This window comes from Lissotriton vulgaris, chromosome 1_1 (assembly GCF_964263255.1).
Source record: "Lissotriton vulgaris chromosome 1_1, aLisVul1.2, whole genome shotgun sequence".
NCBI classification, from domain to species: Eukaryota; Metazoa; Chordata; class Amphibia; order Caudata; family Salamandridae; genus Lissotriton; species Lissotriton vulgaris.
Window position 1 is genome coordinate 1,028,463,264 of NC_141685.1, and position 24,857 is coordinate 1,028,488,120.

The following is a 24,857-nucleotide window of genomic DNA, read 5'->3' on the forward strand; positions in this document are numbered from 1 at the left end:
CCTTGAGTTGCTCATCAAAGATAGATGATGAAAGCTAGGTGCTCATTTTATAGGTACTTCTGCTTGAAGCTAGCTTCATCACTGTGTGCTGTTAGAACTATCACCTTACACAAAGAATTGTCTGCAACAGAAAGATTATGAAGTTATGAAAAGTTACTACCCCAAGTGGTTCGTGAACTTTAGGAAGCGGATCCACATCCACTGTCTGAAAATTATGTACAAAAGTGGGAACAAAACTTTCCCACTAGGTTTCATTTCAAAGCTACTTCATTGACCAAGGAAGGTTGTACTTGGCAAAGTGCTTACAGAGTTGCTGTGATCCAGGGCCGGTGTCTCTGAAAGCCAGTCTCCCAGAGGTGTGTATATACTTCCCAAAATGTGCACATTGTGCTGGAAAAGCTGTGGGTCTGCCGGAGACCTGGGATACTGTCTGCCTGTTGAGAGGGCAGAAGGTAGTGCCTTGTCTTGCAGGAGCTGTCTGCCCGATGAGGAAAAGGCCAGCCACCATGTCCGGGGAGAGGAGCTGCCAAGAAGACACAGATTGCCAAGGATGTATGTCATTAGCTGAAGCACATAAACCCAGTGATTTCTGGAGCTCCCTGTCTGTTCAGGAAACTAAACGATGATCTACCAGAGTGAGGATCTGTGCTGATGTTGCCACTGCCATACCCTAGAACTGCCTAGTCAAGGATACCTGACTGACCTACGGATCACAGATTAGAGGAAAGCTAATCCACTTTGCCATAGTGAACTTTCAACGGTCCTTAAGTCTAGAACCTTCTGGTTCTCTGTGTAGTTAACTCTGTAGACTCTGTTGTGTGCATCCCAGTAGTGCTAACTACTTCTGAACGTAGTGCGTTATGTTTTGGAGTGATTAAAGTGCTTCCCTTTCCATACAAGAAAAGCACCGAGCTCGTGGTGGTACCCATGGATCCCCCTTACCAGCTATGCACAGTGTAACAGGCATCAGGGGGTGCCCGCCACAAGGTGCCCAATTTTCCCCAACCACACCTTTCTGAAATGGAAGCCTATGCATTCGGTTGGAACATAGGCTTCCATTGAAGTCAATGATAGTCCAACCAAATTGTATCTGGAAGCATCCGGATGCATCGTACTTGGTCAGTTGGACAATCCTGATCCGAGTGGGTTAGAAACCATTCCAAAACCCATTCGGTCAGGAAGATTTCCTAACCACATCGTAATCGGGCCGATAGTGTTAAAACTGGAGGATTAGTGGCACAAATGTTTTTATGCCTTCAAATACCAAATTTTCAGTTTTACCAACAGCATTATTTCTGTGTTAAAACTGAGTGTTAATCCCAAGTGAGCAGACATCTACTAATAAGTGCTGGTGAAAAATTGAATGCAATTTTTTTCTGCCAGTTTTTGGACTAACGCGTGTGTCCTCATGAGGCCATAAATTATTACGTGCAAGGAAAGTGAACCTTGGATACGTGATAAGGTGATTAGGAACTGATCATGATTACTATCAGGGGATGCTGATCATTTACTACTTCATAATCTTCTAGGATTCTGATTGAAACTGCAGGTGAAGTTCACAGGATATTGAATCTGAGAGAGAAACAATTCTGGAGAATAAAGTTGCAAAAAATGTAAAACTTACATGACAACATCTCGATTATGAGAAGTAAACTCAGTCAAACCTCTGTTCTGTCATCTGTAGACAGAAACAGCCACCACACACTGCAAAAAAGGTTCGCGCCGCTGCTTGTCTGATTTCATACGAGAAGTGTTTGTGCCTAAATTGTCAACAGATGCTGGTTTAGGGCTATATTAATATGTGTACCTTTGGAAGAAACAATTTTTTATTTCTGTTTCCATTTTCCCTATTGCTTTACAAGGTGATAGCACAATAACTCTTTTCTAGCGTTAACAAATCAATATTACTTGTTTGTTGCAGGTCCTTGTGCCAGCTCATCCTATGACAGTTCTCCTGTCCAGCTTGCCCGAAACCTTCTGCTGCCTGTCTACCTGCTGCCCTCTGTTGGTACGCCTTCTGCACGTTTCTTGCTCTGTTTTGCCTTTTTTTGCTAGTTTTTCTTCCCTCTATTTTGCCTGTTCCTGCTTGTATTCCTCCCTCTGTTTAGCCTTTTCTGCTCTTTTTTCTACATTCTTTTGCCTTTTTTCTGCTCATTTCTCTGCCATCCATTTTGCCTTTTCACAAATGTTTCTGCCCTATGCTTTGCACTCCTCTGCTCTATTTTGCCTTTTTTGCTCATTATTGTGCCTTCTGTTTTGCCCTCTTCTCCTGTTTTGCCTTTCCAACCCGTTTTTCTGCCCTCTGTTTTGCTTTCCTGCTCATTTTTCTACCCTCTGTTTTGCCCTCTTCTGCTCCGGTTTCCTTATCTGCGCTTTTTTCTGGCCTATGTTTTTACTTTTCCGCTAGTTTTTTTGCCCTCTGTTTGTGCCTCTTCTGCTCATTTCTTGCTCTGTTTTGCCTTTTCTGCTAATTTTTCTGTCCTTTGTTTTGCCTTTTTCTGCTGTTTTTTCTGCCCTCTGTTTTGCCTTTTCTGCTCGTTTTTCTGCCCTCTGTTTTGCCTTTTTTGCTTGCTCGTTTTTCTGCCCTCTGTATTGCCTTTTTCTTCTAGTTTCTTTCCTTTTACCGCTATCTCCTCAAGACCTGTCGCAGGGATAGTTGGCATGACAGAGACCTCGCACCTCAGGGCCCAGATACCTCCAGGTGTGACAGTGCCGCGCACTAGAAATGCTGATGAGTGATTGCACCACTCAAGCAAGCCAATAACGCAACACTTCTTCAGAATACATACAATGTAAAAATGAACAGCTGCATGAAAGTGTAGATATTTATAGAAGGGAAAGTTACTTACTTGTAATCTTAATTCTGCATCTTCATTGAAAATATAAACATTAGACTATGTTCCTGGCCTATGAGGGAACTCAGAACACTTATTTTACCATATGTACATATATCGTATATAATTAAATAGTACAAGTAAAAGCACTAAGAGCCAGAGTAAACAACTATGTCCATTTTAGTCCAATTTTCAAATGTTTTCCCACTCTGTTTTATAAAACGTAGCAAAAAAGATTAAACTTCACTGCAGCATATTCTAAAGTACTGTCTCCAAATGACATTGCAAAACATGGCTGAAATGAAGTGGCAATAGAGATAGGCAATAATCTACTCAACTAAAAATATGGACTATGCTTTTAAGACTCCATTTACCCTGGCAATCCAATTGTGCCTTGTACAGGTGGTTGCTGGATAACACTAGTTCTTTTTAAAATGAATAATGCAGGATAGAACAACCAGAAACTATGCTGATGAATGTACAAGACAGGGAGGTGAGGGTGCTGGTTATGACTTCGATGAGGATGCCTGCAATAAAGAACTAGGATTTCAAGTAAATAAGTTCCCCTTTTCTATCTTTGGATCTTCATTGATAGTCAAATATTAGATTAAAATGGCAAGCTTATTCAGCAATCCTGTCTCTTGAAACATAAAAAAGGGCAGCCTTGAAAAAGCAACAATTGAGAGCCAGCAACAGCACTGTCTTCCATTAGATGTTTTGCATACATGCTCTATGGATCGCCTCAAAAGGAGGCGACACTGCATTTAATCCTGTGGCTCAGGAGGGTGCCTCAGAGGAAGAAATTCCTAAAAAGTTGTTTGATGATTCTTTAAAAGAATAACAATGATGATGATTGTCCGTTCTCCAAAATCTCGAAGTTGCAGCCAAATAAACTCTGATCAAGGTCTATCTGAGACTGCCCTTGGCTAGTAAGCACAGCAGCACTTGATGGGGTTTTGTAGATATTGGATTGAGTCCTTTGTCCTTGCACCGCAAACAGAAGCATTATAAGTCTTTGTTGTAGCAGTTGCTGATGCTTGAATCAATTTCTGCTTAAATTAGCCAGAAGTCGAGATGACGAACTCTAAATAATCAGGAACCAAGCTGCCTGTCTGAGTGACTTTAGGTAGTGGTGGAGGATCTATCCGTTGTGCCCGGAAATGTGCTTTGGGTGGTTCTTAAGTTGTATCAATAAACATCATGACAGTCTCAACAGGTTGCTGTACCAGAACTGACACGGCCACTTTGGGACAGTCAGAATCAAGAAAAATAGGTCCACTCTGGCCTTTCTCAGTTCAAACAAAAGGAATGGGTGGAAAGGGTGCTGGATGTAATCACCTCCGCCACCATGGCGGGTCACCTGCCAACCACAAATAAGGCCCACAGTCCAAAAAAGGCAAATTTTAAATCTTTTGCTGGACATCATAGTTTATAGATGTCAAGTGCACTCACAATGTTCTACACAGCATAATTCTTCTAGTCCTTCATCGATGCTATGTCTGCTGAATCCAGATCAACAAGCCCTTATGAAGAATTTCTATGAGATTTTTCTTTCTCTCTTTTGGGAGTTCCTCAGACAATATTTTGAAAGACTCTCATAATGCTCTGTCAGAATGACCTATGAGCTGTGTCATACTAGTTGATTTCTGTGTCTTGCTAAAGCACTACACACTTTTCTCTCCACAGCATCATTCTTACTGCTCTATCTGTCTCAAGGCATCGTTTGTTCTGGCATGGAGGTTTTCATTATCTTACTGCAGAAGCTGTTATAGAATCAGAATCAGGTTCAGTTCTAAGAAAAATGGGGCCTTGTTCTGAAGGCCTCTATTTTGTCAACAGCCTGGGAGCCACTTTGGTGGATACTGGAGACTTTTCCATTAAGAAAACATTTACATCAGCAATATTCACAAACCCCAGCACTAGGGGTAGCAGAAACTCAGACTACACTGTGCTGCAATCTCTCCACTACTACTGTTACCAGTGTTTAAATTGTTTAAACTAAAATTCAAAGATTGTACCCCTGAGCAAAACCTCTTGAAAGGTGGAGATATTGTTGAAAGAGGAGATACTGTAGGACAAACTGAGAGGTGAGGTTGGAGTATAGGATATAGAATCTGTGTCAGTATTGGTATGTGAAATGTCTAAAGACAAATGACAGAGACTTCTTGTCCTTTTCCACTTACTTGGAGGATGGTGGGACATCTATCGGTGGCCCCAGATCTAATTTTGGTGAAGAGGGATCTTTTGGAGGCTCAACAGGAGGAGACAAATCATTCTTCAGAGTAGCAGACGACTTTGAATCACTCACTGTTTTAGGATTTGAGGACAGACTCAAAGGTTGCAAAAGAATCTGGAGGGGATCTTCTGGTGAGATCACAAAGGCTAGATGACGATCCCTGAGCGGAGACTCAGAGGAAGAGTAATTTATTTTGTGGACTTTGGTCCTCAAAGTCGAATTTCTATGAAAGGATCTCAACCTTGACCATCTCAATGAAATAAGAAATAAATGGAGCTAGAATATCTCTATGTTGAAGGCCTCAAGAGAAGTGTTTTAAAGTTGAGTACAACAAAAGCTAGGCTTCATTGGCATTAAAGTCAAGATTGGTATTGAATTGGTGCTCGAAATAGTGAAGGCAGTCAACACGAAAGAGCTGGATGTCTGTGTCTTGAATGTCTGTGATTTATAGGCCTACTCAATTCTAAGGATACCATCTGATGGAGTCCTTGGGGGCAGATAAGTGAGGTTGACTTGAAGGAGAAGCATAACAGCACCAGCTGCTCCATGGTGTTTTGTGCTTCTTTCATCTTCTGCCTTTTGAGATCATCCTCTAACCAACTTCTAAGGCAGATGCCCTCCCGGTCCGTCTGGGTTCTTCTAAACATTTTCTGATATACTGAACACTCCTCCACAGTATGGGAATTGGAAAGACAGGCCACAATAAGGGCATATGGGTCATTAGTCACTTTTTTCTTCCAAAAAATGGGACATTTGACAGAGATAGATAGAAAGATGTTGAAATAGGATGGCAAAAATGACTGAAAAAATAAAAAATACTGAAAGGAAACATTCTCTTCTTCAAAAGACATCAGGCAAAGTCTCGCCGACTGAAATTTGAAAAAGATTTTTTGGGCAAAAACAAAGGATAAATCCCCCAAAGGTGTCCTGAGATCCCCTCAGCACAAACCAGAAAAAGAACTAATATCATTCAGCAACAGCAAATACAAAGCATGATGAAGTTGGCAGGATTTCTGTATTCTTAAAGAAACAGTCCTTGTTTTCAATTCTGCAGTCGGCTGCCTATCTGGCTGCATTTTCACTTTGCTTCAGTGATGTTATTCAATGTCATTGGAGGAAGAAGGGTGGAATATCCTAAAAATAGGTTCTCTTTTTTTTGTTTTTTTAAATTTGCAGTATCTCCTTGTTATATTTTGCATAATAGCATGGAAAACATTTGAACTTTGGAAAATTGGCCCGAGATAGGCCGCAGTGGATTTTACTCTGTCTGGCACCTAACGATTCCAGTTTTACAATTTATTTATCTATTATATATGTGTGTGTATATTTAGTAAAAGAAGTGTTTTGAGATCCTGTGTGAGTGAGGGAGCGCAAATTCTAATGTTTACGACTATCAATGACCATCAGCTCTGATTGGTAAATCATGCAGCGAGAATTGCTGTGCGGCTTGAACACTTTGGTTGTAAATTGGTCAGGGATATAGCCTCCTTATTGAACTAATTTGAATAATCATAGCAGCACTTATATTAAATACATGAAACATGCATCTGTCAATAGCTATGAAATATTTGAGTCTTGTCTTTGAATTGGAATGCTCTTATTGGTACATAGTAGGGGTCTCTACATGTAACCTTTGTAAATTTTGCTAGGAAAATGCTAATTCTAACAGGAAAACATGGTTTGGTTTATTGAATTCTGAGTAGGATTTTTGGACATACATTTTGATTTTATGGTGTGCTGAGGAAGTTTCTTTTGATTTTAGTTGAAAAATGTTCATTTTAAATATATTATAATATAACTATCTATAATGTATATGAAATTGAGCAAGGAATGATTGAGCTTTTCATGACGAGAATTCATTGAAGGCACAATCTACCAAGTGTCTGTTGAGTCAGAAAAAGGTTGGCTATAGGTATTGATTTCTTATGCTGCACAGGGTTGACTTACATCCTGTTTTGTCTTGTCCAGATTTTAGTATCAATCCAAAATGTTGTTCTCAGGTCACACTGGCAGAGATGAACATGTTAAGATTTGAGGCTGCCTACTAAGAGCTTCTTACTCCCTTGTCTATTAACAAGCATGGAATGTTAAAATTGATGATTTCAAGGTATTTCCTGATGTTGAGGGAATCTTGGTGTCCGGCAGTTCCCTAACGTTTACAGACATTGCAAAGGAAGGATTATGCTCCCAGTTATACTATTTGGAGAACACGCCTGAGTGACACTGACATTATCGTTAATACAATATCAACCAATGGTTCCTTACTTTAGACCAGGTTTTGAAATGTAGGTAATATAGGCGTTCTTGTTTTCTAATATTTACTGCTGCCTTTTAATCATACTAATCAATTAGTCCAGCTCTTGGATCATTTAGTATCAAATTAGAATATTTTATTCCTTGGAGATACAGGGAAATAATTTCTTGTCTTTGATAAGGCTAAGAATGCATATTGCATATTTTTGTTTTGTTTACTTGGAATGATTACAATTCGGGGTTACTTGGAAGGAATACAATTTGTTTTTTTTAGCATTTTAAGACTTATTCTTTTTTCTTTTTCCAGCCTTAACATGGGTACTAATTATTAAGTCTACTCATGGAAATAATGTGACAGATCTGTTGGAACTTATTCACTATTACTCCGGTTGGCATCCTACTTTTGTATGTATTTGCCCCAATTACTAAGAACATACATATATGTCTGTGTGTGTGTGTGTATATATTTTTTTTCACTGATAAAAACAGTTTAATTTGAAGTATAGTTGAGTACGGTTATAATGTCATAATATCTTACTTTACATATAAAAAAACTGAGAAATTCACTGACAAAAGCTCAAAGGTAAAATTGGTGTGATAGTTAGGTGAATATGTCAGTTAAAAAGTTACATTTTAAACAAAAAAACACAAAGAATTCACCAGTTATAGTTCAAGAAAGTATCTTTAACTCGCTCTCCCGCGATTTACAATGTTGTCATCATTCCTTAATGTAAAGTAAGATATTATAACCATACCGAACTATAAAGTCACTTTAACCATCGTTTTTTCAGTGAATTTCTACGTTTTTTTTAACGTAAAGTAATTTTTTTTTTACCATATCTAGCTAGACCCCCCATGTCTACCACCCTGTGCATCACGGGGTTGGTCGCTGGCCCATGCTTTTGGCCGGGCCCTGTGCTCAACCACCAAAGGGAGGCCAAAACCCCATTGCTTGCCAAGCTCCATAGTTTTGCAGTGGCCTAAGAATCCTCCCTTATTTTTTCTCCACAGCACTGTAATAATACTGCGATATTACATGGGGGGGGGGGGGAGGCGCATTGAGCTGAGCAATAGAACTGCAATACCATGGTGCCACGAAAAAAACAATTATTTTTAATTTTAATATGACCCCAGGGTGTGTCCCTCTTGGAGCCCCCCACAACAACCAGGGGGTTAGGGTACCCCCAGATTGCCCCCTTATTTCTTATTTTTATTTGTTTTGCACAACATGGGGCCTGAGCCCCCGAGTCATTAAATGGTGGCCACAGCTTTCTCTGCATGGTGCGGCCAGCCAATCAGATCTGGTGATTTGACCTCATGGTACGACAATAGAACAGAGGGAGTACCGCCCCAGCCAATCAGATAGTTTGCTTTCAGCTTATGTGATATATATATATATATATATATACATACATACATACATATATTCACTGAAAAAAGACAGAGGTTAAAGTAACGTTATACTTAGGTGAATTAATCAGTGATAACATTAACGTTTTGAACTAAAATAACACAGAAATTCACCAGTTATAGTGAGCAGCGCTAACTAGAACTTGCACCGCTGCAAAGGAACTCCATATGACCTCACATATGACATCACTCATGCCATGTTCTAAGACATCTCAAGTGACCTTCCTGATGACATCAACCAGTGAGTGCTCTAGTTTGTTTTACAGTTTACATAGTGGTGGGTAACTACCATATTACTTTTCTACGTAATTGTGTACAGCTTGGGTCCAGCTAATCGGTGTAAAGTTTTTCAAAACACACATGCTCCTAATGCACCATAGATGTGTAGAGGTACTGAACACATTAGAAATGTTTGCATTCAAGAGTAATGTGAGCAAGTGACAGTTGACGTATTTATTATGATCCACACAACATTTTGGTACTGCAGAAAAAGTTTCCAACAGGAGAAAGGTTTTACTTAGTAGATACTAACTTTTGAAAGCAGTCTTGAGTTATTAGATAGAATTGTCTCATCATGATAATTTATATTTAAGATAGAAGAGTGTGTGCACCACATACTAACCTATGTCCATGTGCTTGTTTTGCTTCAGACGATGGACTTTCTGTAAAGTTTTTACCACAGTATGAAGAGTGCAGCTAGTATGATCTATACAACCTTCAGATCTTGGTTATTTTTTAGCAAATAGTGTCTTATTTGACAACTGTTGCATAGAATGTTGACTGTTCTTAGTAGATTATTTGTAATACCCTGCGGTGTATTTCTCATTAGAGTTTCATTATTTCAAAACAGTGTGGTATAGAATGAACTTTCCCCATAGATTAAGCATAGTTTACAATACTCAATTCTCTACTGATATCAACTTAATTTCTTAATGTAAGTTCGTTGTGTGTAAGGGGTTTGATACAGATAAAAGCTTTCCATAGTAGGGCATTTGTTTAATAATTAGCATTCACTATTTTGGCTTTCTCTGAGCAGTTGTATACAGATTGAACATCGTACTCAATGGGGGTTTCTGATATAGCTTTGGTTGATTGTTAATGTGAACTATGCTACCTGTAAAGCGTATGCTATATGGTCAATTTTCCCCATAATGCTTGTTTTCAACACCTATGAGAGTTGTTTCTGGCGTTGGTTTTATTGATGCCTGATCTTATCCTGAGCTATGTTGTACTTACTGCCAGACCTCTTATGCCATAGAATGCCAGAAACCGGTCCTCGGAAGCTTGTTTCTGGTCCAGGGAAGACATAGCTTGGCAGTTCGGGCTGGACTGTTCCCATGAGGCACAGGGTCAGACTGATTTGCATATAGCCATGTCTGAACTGGGGTGGCAGAGTGGGCTAAAGAACGGTGTTGGATTAAACCCAGATCTTTTGACTGGGTGTGAGTGTTCGATTGATTCAGATGCTCCGTCCATCACCACCCCCTTTTGTACCGCTTTTGGCCACCATAAGTGTGGCAGGGTATTCTCAGACGTGAGACCCTTGCTCACTTTGCCACTGGATTCAAGCAAGCCGGGGTGAAGACGGCTGGAAGGCCAGAAACCAGTCCTCGGAAGCTTGATTCCGGTCCAGGGAAGACATGGCTTGGCAGTTCGGGCTGGACTGTTCCCATGAGGCACAGGGTCAGACTGATTTGCATATAGCCATGTCTGACCTGGGGTGGCAGAGTAGGCTAAAGAACGGTGATGGATTAAACCCAGATCTTTTGACTGGGTGTGAGTGTTTGATTGATTCAGATGATCCGTCCATCACCACCCCCTTTTGTACCGCTTTTGGCCGCCATAAGTGTGGCAGGGTATGCTCAGACGTGAGTCCCTTACTCACTTTGCCACTGGATTCAAGCAAGCCGGGCTGAAGATGGCTGGAATGCCAGAAACCGGTCCTCGGAAGCTTGTCTCCGGTCCAGGGAAGACATGACTTGGCAGTTCGGGATGGACTGTTCCCATGAGGCACAGGGTCAGACTGATTTGCATATAGTCATGTCTGAACTGGGGTGGCTGAGTTGGCTAAAGAACAGTGATGGATTAAACCCAGATCTTTTGACTGGGTGTGAGTGTTTGATTGATTCAGATGCTCCGTCCATCACCACCCCGTTTTGTACCATAATAATGTATACAGCAATATGCAGCAAAATGAAGCTTGGATGATGTCATCAATGTTGTCATTTGAGATGACATGAGTGATGTCATATGTGAGGTCATAAACAGTGCACGGTGTGGGCACAAGTTATAGTTAGCGTTGCTAACTATAACTAATGAATTTCTGTGTTTCTTTAGTTAATAAAATCACTGACATAGTTACTTAACTATAATGTTACTTTAACCTTTGTTTTTTTCAATGATTTTTTCGTTTTTTTAAACATAATTACTTAATTACAGTATGTATATGCAACCCCTTGCCGAAGCGGCCATGCCAATTTGAGTCCCCGGAACCCCATCCCCCATGGCCTGAAGAGGAGGGAGGGCACAATCCCTCCCCCCTGGGCCGATTTCAGTTCTGAGACCCCATCCCCGGGACGTAGCACAATTCTGAAGGGGAGGAGGGCACACATCTTCCCTCCTTGGGGCTATTTCAGTCCTGGGGACTCTATTCCCCAGGCTGGGCATCTTAAAGGTGGGTGCCCACCCAGGGCACACATGTTGGGGGCTGCGGGGGAAGTCTCAAGCTGCCCAGAGCCCCAGCCGGCTCCTCGCATTCAGTGGGAGCCGGCATTGCTCTCTCCTGGAGGGAGTAGCTAATAATGCTGCTCCCTCCGGGCAAGAGACATTTTATGATCTGTTTTCCTGCCTGCATCACTGAGATTTAAAAATGCTCCTGCCAAGCGAGAGCTAACACAGGTTTCCCTGCCTGCGCTAGTGGGGCAGAGAAACCGCTATGTCCGGGGATGAGCCGGTCCTCAGGGATGGGGTTTCCAGGGCTTTAATGGTTCAGGGAAAGGGGCCGCACAGCTCCTCTCCCTTAGCACCATCGCTGCTTGAGTTATTTTTCTTCTATGCTGGACCATAATGGAAATGGGTGTGGTCATGACGAGCTCAGCTCGTCATGAGCACAGGAGCACGGTGCACAGGAGCACGGTGCCTCATGACGAGCTGAGCTCGTCATGAGCACAGAAGGGGTTAAAGGAATCGGCCCGGGATGGGCGCCCTGGGGCCTTTTTCATGCTCCAAGTTTGGTTCCGTTCGGCCCCTCTCTCCATATGATGCATTTATGATCCTGGGGGTGGGATCCCTGGGGCCTTTAGAAGCTCGGGAAGTGGGGCCGTGCTGCCCCCTCTCATGAATAATGAGATCGCCCCAGAGGTGGGCTTCCCGGGGCCTCTTATGGTTTGGAGAGGGGGGTAGCGCAGTTCCCCTCCGCTTTCTAAATACAGCCCAGAGGTAGGCTCCCCAGGGCACAATATAATAAAATGCGGTCTGGCTGCCAATTTTATATTTTATATTTTATTTCTGATCCCACAAGAGTCTTGCAAGATTGTGACATTTTTTGCAGGTTTGTTCGTCTTTTTTGGCTCCATTGTTTTTACAACTTTTGGACAGGGGAATAAGTCTCTGAGTCATGTAATGGCTTCCAGCAACATTTTTCTCATGTTTTGGCAGCCAATCAGAGCTCCCACAGGAGCAAGATGGCTCAAGGGGAAAAATGCTCCATGGCACGCCCACAAGAGTTTCGGAATGGGGAGTTTATGGTTTGGGACTGCATTTTTCTCGCCCCCCACTTGATGGATCACCCCGACACCAAGAAGGAGCTGAGGTGGATAAACTTATTTTTTGGAAAGTTTCGTGAAGATTTGTCAAACAGGGCCAAAGTTATTAGCAAACCTAAAAATGCTATGTCTATGATATGTGTGTGTGTGTGTGTGTATATATATATATATATATATATATATATATATATATATATATATATATATATATATATATATATATATATATATATCTGTGTGTGTGTATATATATATATATATATATATATATTTGTACTTAAGTAATATTTTTATCTTTTTCAATATTATGCACATATTAAGTACCAATTTCATAAAATCAGAGACGTTCAAAATATGATCAGCAGAGATAGTGGAGTTTTGATAACATTATATGTAAATTAGTTTCATTGACATGAGTTCCCAGGCTGACATTCGGATGATTGTTGCTTCAAAATCTATATAACACTAGGCTTTAATAATGAGGTTAAATAATTGATTGGTCATATGTACCTGAGTTCAGGTGTAATGATCTTCAAGGTTCAACTGATATTTCTTTTTATGTGCTGAATTTGTTAAACAATTATTATTTGTGTGTTCAAAATTGCCCATCTAGGGCTCAATTTTGTCAGTGATTCAACTGAAAACACCACTTAGAAATGGTGGTAAGAATGCACTATACATGTCCTTTCTTTATTTTGTTGATTGGCTGTATTTAAATCTTGCCTAAGGGTGGCGCCGGCCTCTAATTGAGAAAGGCGGTGGCCGAAACGCGTCTTTGAGAGAGTGGTTTTCCAATAAACTATATTGGAACAGTCCCCCGTGAGTGCTGCGTGCTTCTTGCATCTGAGCTTTGTCTAGTCGACTGGCGAGGTACCGTCTCTCGCCACTGAAAGCACCCGGCCGCGAGTGAAGGAGAGCAGACGGATAGTGAGCTTAGAGATATATATATATATATATATATATATATATATATATATATATATATATATTTGTACTTAAGTAATATTTTTATCTTTTTCAATATTATGCACGTATTAAGTACCCATTTCATAAAATCAGAGACATTCAAAATATGATCAGCAGAGATAGTAGAGTTTTGATAACATTATGTGTAAATTAGTTTCATTGACATGAGTTCCCAGGCTGACATTCGGATGATTGTTGCTTCAAAATCTATATAACACTTGGCTTTAATAATGAGGTTAAATAATTGATTGGTCATATGTACCTGAGTTCAGGTGTAATGATCTTCAAGGTTCAACTGATATTTCTTTTTATGTGTAAATGTTAATTTTCTCTTTGAATTTAATATTTTGTCTTGGCTAATGTTATCAAGATATCAAGATAATATGTGTGTACACTAGGTTTTTTTAACTTCATTTATATACATATTTTTACAGCCTTGATAATGTGGAAATGTACCTGTAAACCACATGTCAGGTGTGCTCCTGCTCAATTGTGGAATACAAGAGCATAAAATCCTAGTCTGAAAGGCTCTACTATCACTTCTATCTCGCACGATACATTTTGAATGTATACATTGACAATGTAAGATGAAGCATATTTTCTAACAGTGTGGGACACCAGTGTTTTTTTAAACAATGAATCAATTTCTTGTAAATGTTTAGACTTTTTGAGGGTAATAGGTTGTTCAGTCATTCATTCAGGTTTGTCAATCTGGGTGCTTCTGAGATTTTGAAGAATGTATTAAATTATTGCACTGGGAGGTACCTGGTGTCATCACTAGCACGCCCCATACGCTGGGCCAAATAACCCTCCTACCTTGTTTGTCATATTAAGCCTCTAGCATGTTTCCTTTTTTAAAGGATGATATCAGTCAGCTTCATATTTTACTGTGCTGCACCTTCATTTCTGTGAAGGAATATTGCTAATCGAATGCTCTAATGATACATGTAATAGAAATTAATTATGTCTTCTGTCACTAACTTTATATTCGCACTGCGAGTGCAGCTTTAAAAGGGGTGCAGGCGGTGGAGTAAGATGCAGTCAAAATTCAGTTTAAAGAGTGATATTCTTAAATATTGCTTGGCTGAAACTGTCATCAGCCCTTGGGTTATCATCCTGTGCTCTTACAGATTGCTGCACGAAGGGTAACTTAGGTGTTGGCTTTAGTACCTTCTTGCTGGACAAAGAACACCCAAACATAACAGTGAAATATTTAAGAAATGGAAAATACTCCAGGTTTTGGATTCGGTGTGTACCTCTCTAGCTGGGGCTTTTGTGCAGGCCTTACAATTGAATCAATGAAGAATTGAAATTTGAGGTATAAGAATACTGTATGAACCATGGTTATTAAATCCATCTTTACCAGGCGTAACAACCCTCTGCCAGTTAACAAAGGGAAGGAAAAGATTGCTTAATCTTGGAAGGCTGTATTAAGTTATGGCAAGCCTGTGCAACCATCCAGTTGAGATAGTACCAAATACACTTCGCAGTGGACAAATTAGGACCAGTATAGGACCTAATAGAGGAACCAGTGGAGAGTCCACAGCACCGCTTCTAGACAACCTTGAAGTGCTAGCGTTCTTTTTTCTGTTTGGAGCCATGACACAACACTTCATCTGAGCAACTGACTCAGCTGGAAAGTTGCATGCAGGTAGAAAATAAAACACACTTAAGATAGAACATTGAAGCATAAACTGAATGGAGATAGAAGTATAGATTTAAAATAACCTAACAAGACATATGAGGAAATCTTAACTGAAGTGTTTCACTGTTTAAATTGTCTTCTGGGGTTTCCCTGCTGTAAGAAGTCATAGAGCTCCAATTCAAGTGAAGGACATAATGAATTAATTTATTTCTGGTCATTTCGAAAGTATTTGTACACAAATGTCCTGAACTGTTGGAAACATTCTTAAGATTAGGAATCCAAGTAAGATCGCATGGCAGAGAATGTTTTTTAAAAACAAAAAACAGGGGGAGGAGCCTAGCCTGCAGCCTTGATGGCCGCGTAATACCTCGGCTCCGCCGATCCTCTCGCTTTCCTCCCGTACCGCGAATTATCCTGCCAGCAATCCTGTCTTTGAGTCGAGTCCTCAGAACCGGGAGGTGACTCCGACTCCAACGGTGTGTTTATCAGCACGTTCCCTGCGGTGGAAGCGACGGGGCGTCCTCGCCTCCTCCCTGGCGCTGAATGGCGCTGACCTGGTCTTTGTTCCTCGGGGCCGGCCGGCCCTGATCACAATAACAGCGGCCATTGAAGGCGGGGCAGAGCCGGCCGGCGGAGGGCAGCTGCCGCACTGTGTTTTCCGCTGCGGCGATCCATTCTGTTCCGCTCACTTGGAAGATACCGCAGCTGCGATTGCTACATTGTATCATCGCCCCGGCTCGTGGACGGCCCTGCTTGCTTTCTCGTCTATCTCAGCTATGCGGTGGGTGCCATTTTGAAGATCGAGCACTCTGCACTTGTAATTAACACCCCGGGCTGCAACTGGGGGTACAGCCGACTGCTGACACTGCATTGGCACCGTGCATGGTGTCAAAATGGACTGTGCTCCCTCTGTGCCCCCGGCCCGGTTGTGCTATGTGGAACACCGGCGGGGTGATCGGCTACTTGGAGGTGATGCTGATGGCCAGTCTCGAGGGCTACTACAAGTCCGTGAGCCCCGTGTGCAGGGACCTGCTGCATCCTTCTCTCCTGAGGCACCATTGCGGATTGGGGACATTCTGAGCGCCCTGGGTACCTTGCGAGTTGCTCTACACGACAACGCCTGTGATCTAGGGGACCGACTGGATGCTATTTCCTCTGACGTGCCCCCGACTGGCCGAGTTTGCTCTCGATTGCGGGGCACTGCGCCACACCTTGTGTCCGACTACTGTGGACTGCCTACCCAGGTGTGCTCGGAGGCGTTGGAGGTACGTGATCCCGATACCCCCGGGGTGCTGACTGTAATGGTGGTGAAGTGGTCTGGTGTTTGTGGGCTTGTGCATTGGCTGGGGAATCGTCTCCGGACGCCATGTCCGGCAACTCCTTTGTGGTCTACTGGAGACATTCCCTACTTTATCCTGAAGCTGATGCTACTGCTTTGGCCGGCCGACCTTGGAGGATTGCTGCAATGCGTTGCCCCCTTTTGTACCGTTGTTGCACACATGGCTTTGAGATGGACAGACCTTGGTGGACAGCGTCCTATTCTGTTGTGGTCACTCCGTTCGCTTAACTCATCCAAGATGGCTACTGTACAGCTGGACTACGTCGATACGCCAGATCGCAGGGGGCAAGGTTGAGGATGTTCCCCCTTTCTTGGACTGCGGTTGCTTGCACTGCTGGGACTATGAAGGATAGACGGGGGAGTTGAACGTTGTCTTACATTGGTTCGGGGATCCGGCGATGGGCAGCCGAGATTGTACATGTTGATTGTCTGGAGCACATACGTATGGCCCTCCTCCGGTTTTATATGATTCCTTTCTTTCTTCCTTTTCTTTCTGCGTCTGTATTTCGGGTACTCTTTTTTGGGCGACAGGCACACTGCTAGGGGGGGGTAGGCCGTAGCCTCTGCATGCGTGTAGGGTGGGGTAGGGGGGGGGGGGTTATTTTGTCCGTTTCAGTTTCTATGGGCCTTATTTTTCTCTCTATTCTTACACTCTTTTCCTTTTCCTGTTTCTTCCTTGGGTCAGTAGGGTGGTTCTGTGTGAGGGGGGCAGCGACTGGCATGCAATATACTTTATTATTGTTTATCCTGTTGTATCATCCCTATGCCGCTACTCTGATTATGTTTTTTGCTTGTTTGATCTCTTCTGGTAGACATTGCCCTCTCATGTCTTCGGTGGATTGTTTGGCCTCTGATCCTTCTTAGTTCTTATACTTTGAAACATACCTTAAAAAACTTTAAAAATTAACCTTAACTTCTCCTGTTTCTCGGTAGTGCGAAGATATCCAGTGTAACCCAGGCTGATTGTTATTTTGTATTAAGGTACTACCGAGTCGCCGTATAGCTTGCTACATTGCTTAAATGATGTCGTGGCCGGCCGGACGGTTGTGGGCCCGTATTTGTTTTGCTGATACTGTGCAATAAAGGTTTTAAAATTTTTTTTAAAAAAATGATATCAGTTTCTCCATCAGTGGAGAAGTATATACAGCTAAATTGAGATGTGTTTCAGGTATTAGGAATCTGGAGACCCTAAAGAACAAAAACTGCTTACATGAGTTTTGTTCAAATCATTAGGAAATGTTTACCTGCAGGGTTTGTGTGACACATGCTTGTTTCTTTACTGTTCAGAAATATAATTTCTTTTATCAAGGAGACAACATGGTTTGGTTCACCAACGCATTATCCATTAGTTGTTCATGGAAAACTCTCTCTAATCAATATATGTAAACTGCGTCTCGGTCAAGTCACAACTTCTTCTTTGAGCTTAGGATTTTGAAGATGTTATCTGTGTTTGTATTATTTGATATCGCTCCATTCATATAAGGATGCACTGCACCTTCCCTCTACTCCCTAGGCCTCCAAGCAGCAGCATTACCCCACAGAACACAAGTAAGGGCACTCACCAAAAGCGATTCCAAAAAAGTTGCTAAATAAAATTAGTGAGAACTCTTTGTTGCTATTGCTAACCCTGTTCAATATGTTTCTCTCCATTATTCACTCTTTCAAGATGTTGACAGTCAGTTGAAATGAGCGGTGCTGCTTATGATGGGACTGTAAACAGAACTACATGTAGCAAAGAACTGGCAAAAGTGTGAAAACACATCATCTAATGCAAGCATGAATAGGAAATGCATAGGACTAATTATATTTGCAGACTAAATTGGAATAAAGGTTGATGAATGAATCTACAAGTGTGCTTTTTGTTAGCATGTTCAAGTTGGGCTGAGTTTTGAAAAGATGATTTTCTTTATTATTTGAAGCATAGGATTTTCTCATATACATCTCAAGAGAGGTCCTTAAAGCAAGAAATGTATTCAGTATATTTAAGAGATGTCTCTTTGAGTCAAAGCCAGCAAGAAAGGTGCTTGCAGTTACTATAGCAGAGCTGTTTTAAGTGCTAAGTACAAGGTTGCTATCTTACATTCTTCTTCTTAACCACAGTGCCACAAACGGTGCACAGACTTGTGTGTCTTCTCACATGAGAGGTTTTCAAAGGAGTATGCACTCGGTGTTAAAGAACTATCTCTCTGGGTCAAACATACCAGGTTAGATTTGCTTTTGTGCAGTAACGCAGTGTAGAGTCTATGGTGGAGCAAGGCTCTCCTCATATTATTTGTTAGAAAGTTGTGTTTAACCCATACACATTTTCCTTCAAGGAGGGAAGAGGAGTTGGCCTAACGGCTAGGGCAGTCGATCTCAAATCTGAGGAACTGGGTTTGAGTGTCAGCAATGACACTGAACATCCTGTGATTCTGGGCAAATCACTTAATCTCCCCGTGACTAACAAAAATTAATGTGTCCTCATGTAATGCAACTGGTGCTATGTAAAGCGCTCTGATACCTGATTCGGGTCAAGTTTGCGCTATATAAAACTCTGTAAAATAAAAAAAATAAAAAAAGTGAACTGCTCTGGTCTAATGCCATGATGGGCAAGTGGCTCTGAAATGCCAGAATGGCTTGGGCAAGTAGTCACTTGTCAGCCAACTCTAACTTAACTTATACTGCAAATGGGTTCCGGACATTTATGATATCAGTGGAGGTGGTTTACGTAAACTGGATACTGATCCAAGACCATCACATTACACAAGTTGCCAAAAACACCCCCATAAACGAATATATTCTGATCACAGCCCTGCTGGTCAGGTTTAAAGCTGTGGCTAGAAACGAAATGCTCGAACCACAGAGCCACCCAATCTCTAACTTCACAAGGAGAGGGCTTGTGATCACTTAAAACATAGCATAACAGATGACCAGATATTTCAAAGAGCGAGTAACATCATGACTCAAAATATTCCAAAACATTCTGTCTGCTTCCTAAACGGAGGGTGAGGAGAAGTCACTCAATGGACACTTTACAAACCGTAGCCTCCCTTGACCAGAGATAAAAAAATATATTTTTGTATATCCGCCCACACAGATCCCTCCCATCCCTTCCTAGATCATAACATGACATTGTAAGACGTAGGCACAGATACATCCACACCCACAGTAAATATACACCCCCAAAAGCAGGCATTGTAGTTATTAGTATTTTCATTGGATTGCCTGAAGGAGAAAAAACTAACATTAGTTAGTAACATAGACAAACAATGGCATGTGCTTTTTAAAGAAAAAACTAGAAGGTGCAGTGCAACCCAATGGTACTAAGTCCTGTGGACTCGCTATGAAAGAAAGAGTCAGACAGTGGGTGGGAAGAGCACTCTACATTATGGAACCACTGAGGGGCATGAGATACAGAAAAATGTCATTGGACTCTGCACAACAGAATCAGTGATAGGGTGAGTGACATAAATAAACCGCAATGTGGTCTGCATTGGGGAATCATTGAGGCGTGTATGGAATAGAGAACTCTACCTCAGGGAATCACTGAAGCATAAGAAGCACATAAAAGTACTGCATAAAATGAAACACAAGGGGGTCATCACTGGAGGACTAACGTCATGTGTGAGGGCTAGAGATAGACTGCTTGGGGGGTGGTGGTGAGGCACGGCATTTGTCAGGGACAAAGGGTAGTGATTTACTGCAGGAAGAAAAGCATGGTTATTTGAACTGAGGAAATAGTTTGAGATCTGGGGCAGAAAGCGATAGATCAAATTGGAGCATCCGCATTGGGGAGTTGGGGAGAGATCTAACGCACATAAACAGATGCAATGGTATGAAACTTTGTGCTCTGTAATGGGGATTTAGTGAAGTGCAGGAGGGACAGAAAAACATTACATGGTGGGCACTCTCATCAAGGAATGATTGTAAGATATAAACATGGAGAACGTTGCAAAAGGTAATCAGATAGGGGTGTGGGATACTGACATATCACATGAGTAACTCTCCACCGACAATCACGAAGGGGCAAGAGACAAAGACACATTACATGGCGGTAACTGCGTTAGGTAATCACTGTGACATAGAATAACCAGAGGTGCACATAGAGGACACTGTGACTGTTCACTGACAATCACAAAGCTGGGGTAGGGAACATGTATTACTAAAGCTTACGATATGAAAGCTGTAGAGCCTTACAATTGGAAAATGCTGAAGTACAAGAGGGACATGGCTACCCCATATGAACTTCTTTGCATTATGCAATCATTGAGATGTGTGGGCGGCAGGGATAAGAAACATGGGGGAGCTATGCATTGGGGAATCACTGAGGGGTGCAACATTCAGAGATACTTGAAAAGGAGAACCCTACAAATGGGAAAAACCACATGATAAGAATACACCAGCTGATGTTTAACAACACTGAGGCAAGAAAAATCTTGGGAAAGCCACCTAATATTTTCTAACCTAGTGGACGCGAACAAAACATTTGCTTAAATAGGTATCAAATTCTTACCAGGCCGCAGGGTCATACTCTGCCCAGACTCGCACATACTCATCCAGGTGGTGTGGCCCCAGGATTGACGAATCACGGGTTAGGTACTCAAAGTTGTCCATGATGACAGCAACAAAGAGGTTCAACATCTGCAGCAACAACATTAAGGAGAGCATGGAGGAGAGGCGGGAAAACAAAAGAAAGGGAAATTAACAGAGAAAGATATACAGAGAAAAAGATAGTCCGGGAGGGAAAGAGAAAGAGCAGGTAGAAGGAGAAAGACAGAGGCGGGAGAAAAGGAGACAGAGGGGTGAGGAAGTTAGAGAGAGTAAGATAAAGAGAAAGGAGGGAGAGCAGAGAAAAAGAGGTATGAGAGAAAGGGACAGAAAAAGACAGAGGGAAGAGGGCAGATAGAGAAAGTGAGATAGAGACAAAGAGAAGGGAGGGCAGAGAAAAGAGAAACAAATGTAGGGGAGAATGACAGAAGAAAGAGTAAGAAAAAGAGATACAATGAGTGACAGTGAGAAAGAGGGGGACAGTGCGAAAAAGAGAGAGATAGTAAAAAAATGAGACACAAATATGAATTAGTAATAGATATATAAGAGGGGATATAAAAATAAGGGACAGCATAAGAGAACCATGAAAGATTGAGACAGAGAGAGAGAATGCATGTGTGAGAGAGAGTGGGTAATGGAGAGAGAGAGAGAGAAGGAAGACAGATAATCAAAGAGAGGTTAGAAGTGGTAGGAAGAGAGACAAAACAAGAAAGAATGAGTTGGGTAAGGCAAATAGAAAACACATGAATGTGATTGTATAATCAGTAGAAACAATACAAATACAGTACAGAAAGGAACTGAAGATGATGGAATAGCCACACAGATATACAATACACCATGTCTCCATTACACTGGGACTCACACATACAATCTATTTCACTATCCTTTAATCCAACATATTTATGTATAAGTATTTCCTGCGAAATGTTTGCATCACAATAAACAAATATCGCACATACAGTGTTTGCCTTCACTCCTGTAACACATTGTAGGGTACTTAAACCATCTTCAGAGGAGTCCCAGTTTTAAAATAACACTAAGATCAGATTAATAAACAAATATATATATGTGTATGTATATATACATATATATAAGTATATATACACACACACACACACATATATATGTATATATACACACGTTTGTGTGTGCCATTGTTAGTCCTCTTTGCTTCACTCTGCAACCCAGTTATGTTTCCCATATAGTTTTGCCAGCTGTAATAACTCTCACATATCTCATACCAGTGTGCCTGGAAGATGGTCACCGCGTACGCCTGTAAAAGGCATACGCTTGGGGCACCTGATTGGATTAATCTCAGGTTTGTTTAGATTAAGTGGATGTTTTCTCTCCTTTTAAACCATTAAAGATAATCAAAAAGATATCAATGTCCATCACTGACTACATCATGGTTCAAAAGTCTACTACCGATAACACAATGAACCCTAAGAAACCATTTATATTGTAACACCTAATTGAAAACATGATCCTCCAAACCTAATCCCTCAATACCATGGTAGATGCAAGAATTCAAAGAGAACCAATGCATCATACTCAGACAAGACACATCTGGCTAAACAGTATGACATATCGGAAAAATAAAGTATAAAGCTAAGCTGGCAGATTATAAATTAGTCATTCAAGCAGAAAAACAGCCTTTTATACACAGATGACATCATCTCTCAAGTCTTCTAGAGATCTTTTCAGACTGATTGATACTTTATCTAACCCTTCCACCTCGGGCCATCATGAGAGCTCACAGGCCTTCCGGGTTAGAATGGCTAATTATTTTCATTCTAAAATTGTCAAAATGTACACCTCTCTGGAGAATCTTAATACCCTGTTTCTTAACGATGACCAAAATATCAATCCTTCAGCTAATAGCCTCCCCCGCATTATGGAAAGGGACCACTGCCTCACGGCCTTCCTTCCACTTTCAAATGAACAGACCAACCAGCTTCTAGAAGAGATTAAATCAGACTCCCTTTTGGAGTCGTGCTCCCCAAAGTTGATGAGGCTAGGCAGGGAGATTGTTGTACCCCATCTAACAGAGACTCTCAACCTAGCCATCAATACAGGATGCTATCCTCTTAACTGGAAAACAGCATTCATCAAGCCTCTATTAAAAAAAGTCAATCTGGATCCTACAGACTTTAAAAATTATTGACCCTTTTCTTAACTCCCGGTACCGGACAAGATTCTGGAGAAACATCATAACTCACAACTGAGTGCATATTTGGAGCAACATCAACTACTGGATCCTTCTTGGTATGGGTCCAGAATCTGTCATGGGTTGGATCCTGTTTTAATACCTGCAGTAAATAATATATGCATTTTGGTGGATGCTGGGCAAACCGTGCTGTTGATCTTATTGGATTTGTCTTCAGCATTTGATACCATCTCGTTAAATAAGTTGATCAACAGGCTACAAGAAATAGGGGTCACAGACTGCAATGAAGCTGCTGGCTTCCTTCTTGACTGAACGATCACAAAAAGTTAAGATGGACCAATTCTACTCAGACCCAATCCCAAATGTTTGTTGAGTTACTCAGGGGTTCTCCTTGCGACCTACACTGTTTAATATATATACGTCTCTCCATTGGCAAAACTGGTTAGATCTTTTGGGCTGGAGGTAATATCCTATGCAGATAACACACAGTTAATTGTGTCTATCACAGAAGAGATAGAGGCCACAGCCACCAATTTTAATAACTGCATGAAGTTGGTGGCTCTCTAGATGAGAGACAACTACCTTCAATTAAATGGCAACAAAACTGAGGTTTTGATGTTTGGTAATCATCATCCCGAATGGACCCACTCATGGTGGCCAGAAACATTGGGATCATGTCCTTCTACTGGTGAATCAGCAAGAAATCTTGGTGTCATGGTGGACACAAGCCTATCTTTCAACCACCAGGTTAATAGGACTGTGTCCTCTTGCTTTTGGGTCATAAGAACCCTCAGAAAGATATTCCCATTTCTTTCTCTTGCCAAATGGATGCAAGCTGCTGTATCCTTAATTGTTATCAAAGATGGATTATTGCAATGCGCTTCTTTTAGAAAAAATAAGGGCCTCCATTAATAAAGTACAATTGGTGCAGAATGGTACAGCAAGACTGGTATTAGATGTTCCAAAATAACATTCAATTTTGGCTGCCAGCAAGAAATTGCACTGGCTCTCAGCAGAAAAAAGAATTCTATTTAAAGCCTTGTATATTGTGAATAAGGAACTACACAATTCAAGACCAGAGAGAATCAGGCACATCCTTCACCGCTATGTCCCTACGAGACAACTGTGATCAGCCAATAAAAATCAGCTGGTTGTCCCGAGACATAGGCGGTCACGATGGGGAGGAACAGCTTTCTCAGTCGAGGCGGGCAAGCCATGGAACACTCTTTCTCTATCCATATCTAGCATAGAATCACATCTCCCATTTCGCAAGGCCTTGAAGACGAGGCTTTTTGCCTTGTAAATCTGATCTTTGAAGAATTGCTCCTACCAGATAGCTATAACTGTTGCAGTGCCTTGACGTCTTCGGATATATGTTCACGCTATACAAATTTGTTATTCGTTCATTCATTCATTCAAGTACATTAATGAAGTTGAACCAAACTCTTAGACAACCTCAGATTTCTCTTAGCACTGTGTTCTGCATGTAGATTCCTCCTCATCACTACTAAAGCCATCCCTATGAGACCTTCATCGAAGGAGTGAGCAACAGAAGCAAATCACTCTTTATAATTGTAAAATGCTGCTTTAATCCAGTCCCAGAACCTGCAATTTCACAATAAGTCAACAAACAAAACGCTAATAATCACTTCTTTAAGAATATCAACAACATTGATAAAATTATATCTATATCCCCAGTATTACTAACTACCCACC

The 24,857-nt window shown here is 41.5% G+C and overlaps 1 protein-coding gene across 14 annotated transcripts in view; it reads right to left on the reverse strand.

Annotated features, from left to right (window-relative positions):
- CACNA1A (calcium voltage-gated channel subunit alpha1 A) overlaps positions 1–24,857 on the reverse strand; it is a 1,308,076-nt gene that overhangs the window by 292,192 nt on the left and 991,027 nt on the right. For all 14 annotated transcript variants that reach the window (XM_086961990.1, XM_086962030.1, XM_086962039.1 and 11 more), the window contains one exon: positions 20,940–21,067. In XM_086961990.1, coding sequence (XP_086818116.1) covers positions 20,940–21,067 — 128 coding nt within the window. The remainder of the gene's footprint in view (positions 1–20,939; positions 21,068–24,857) is intronic.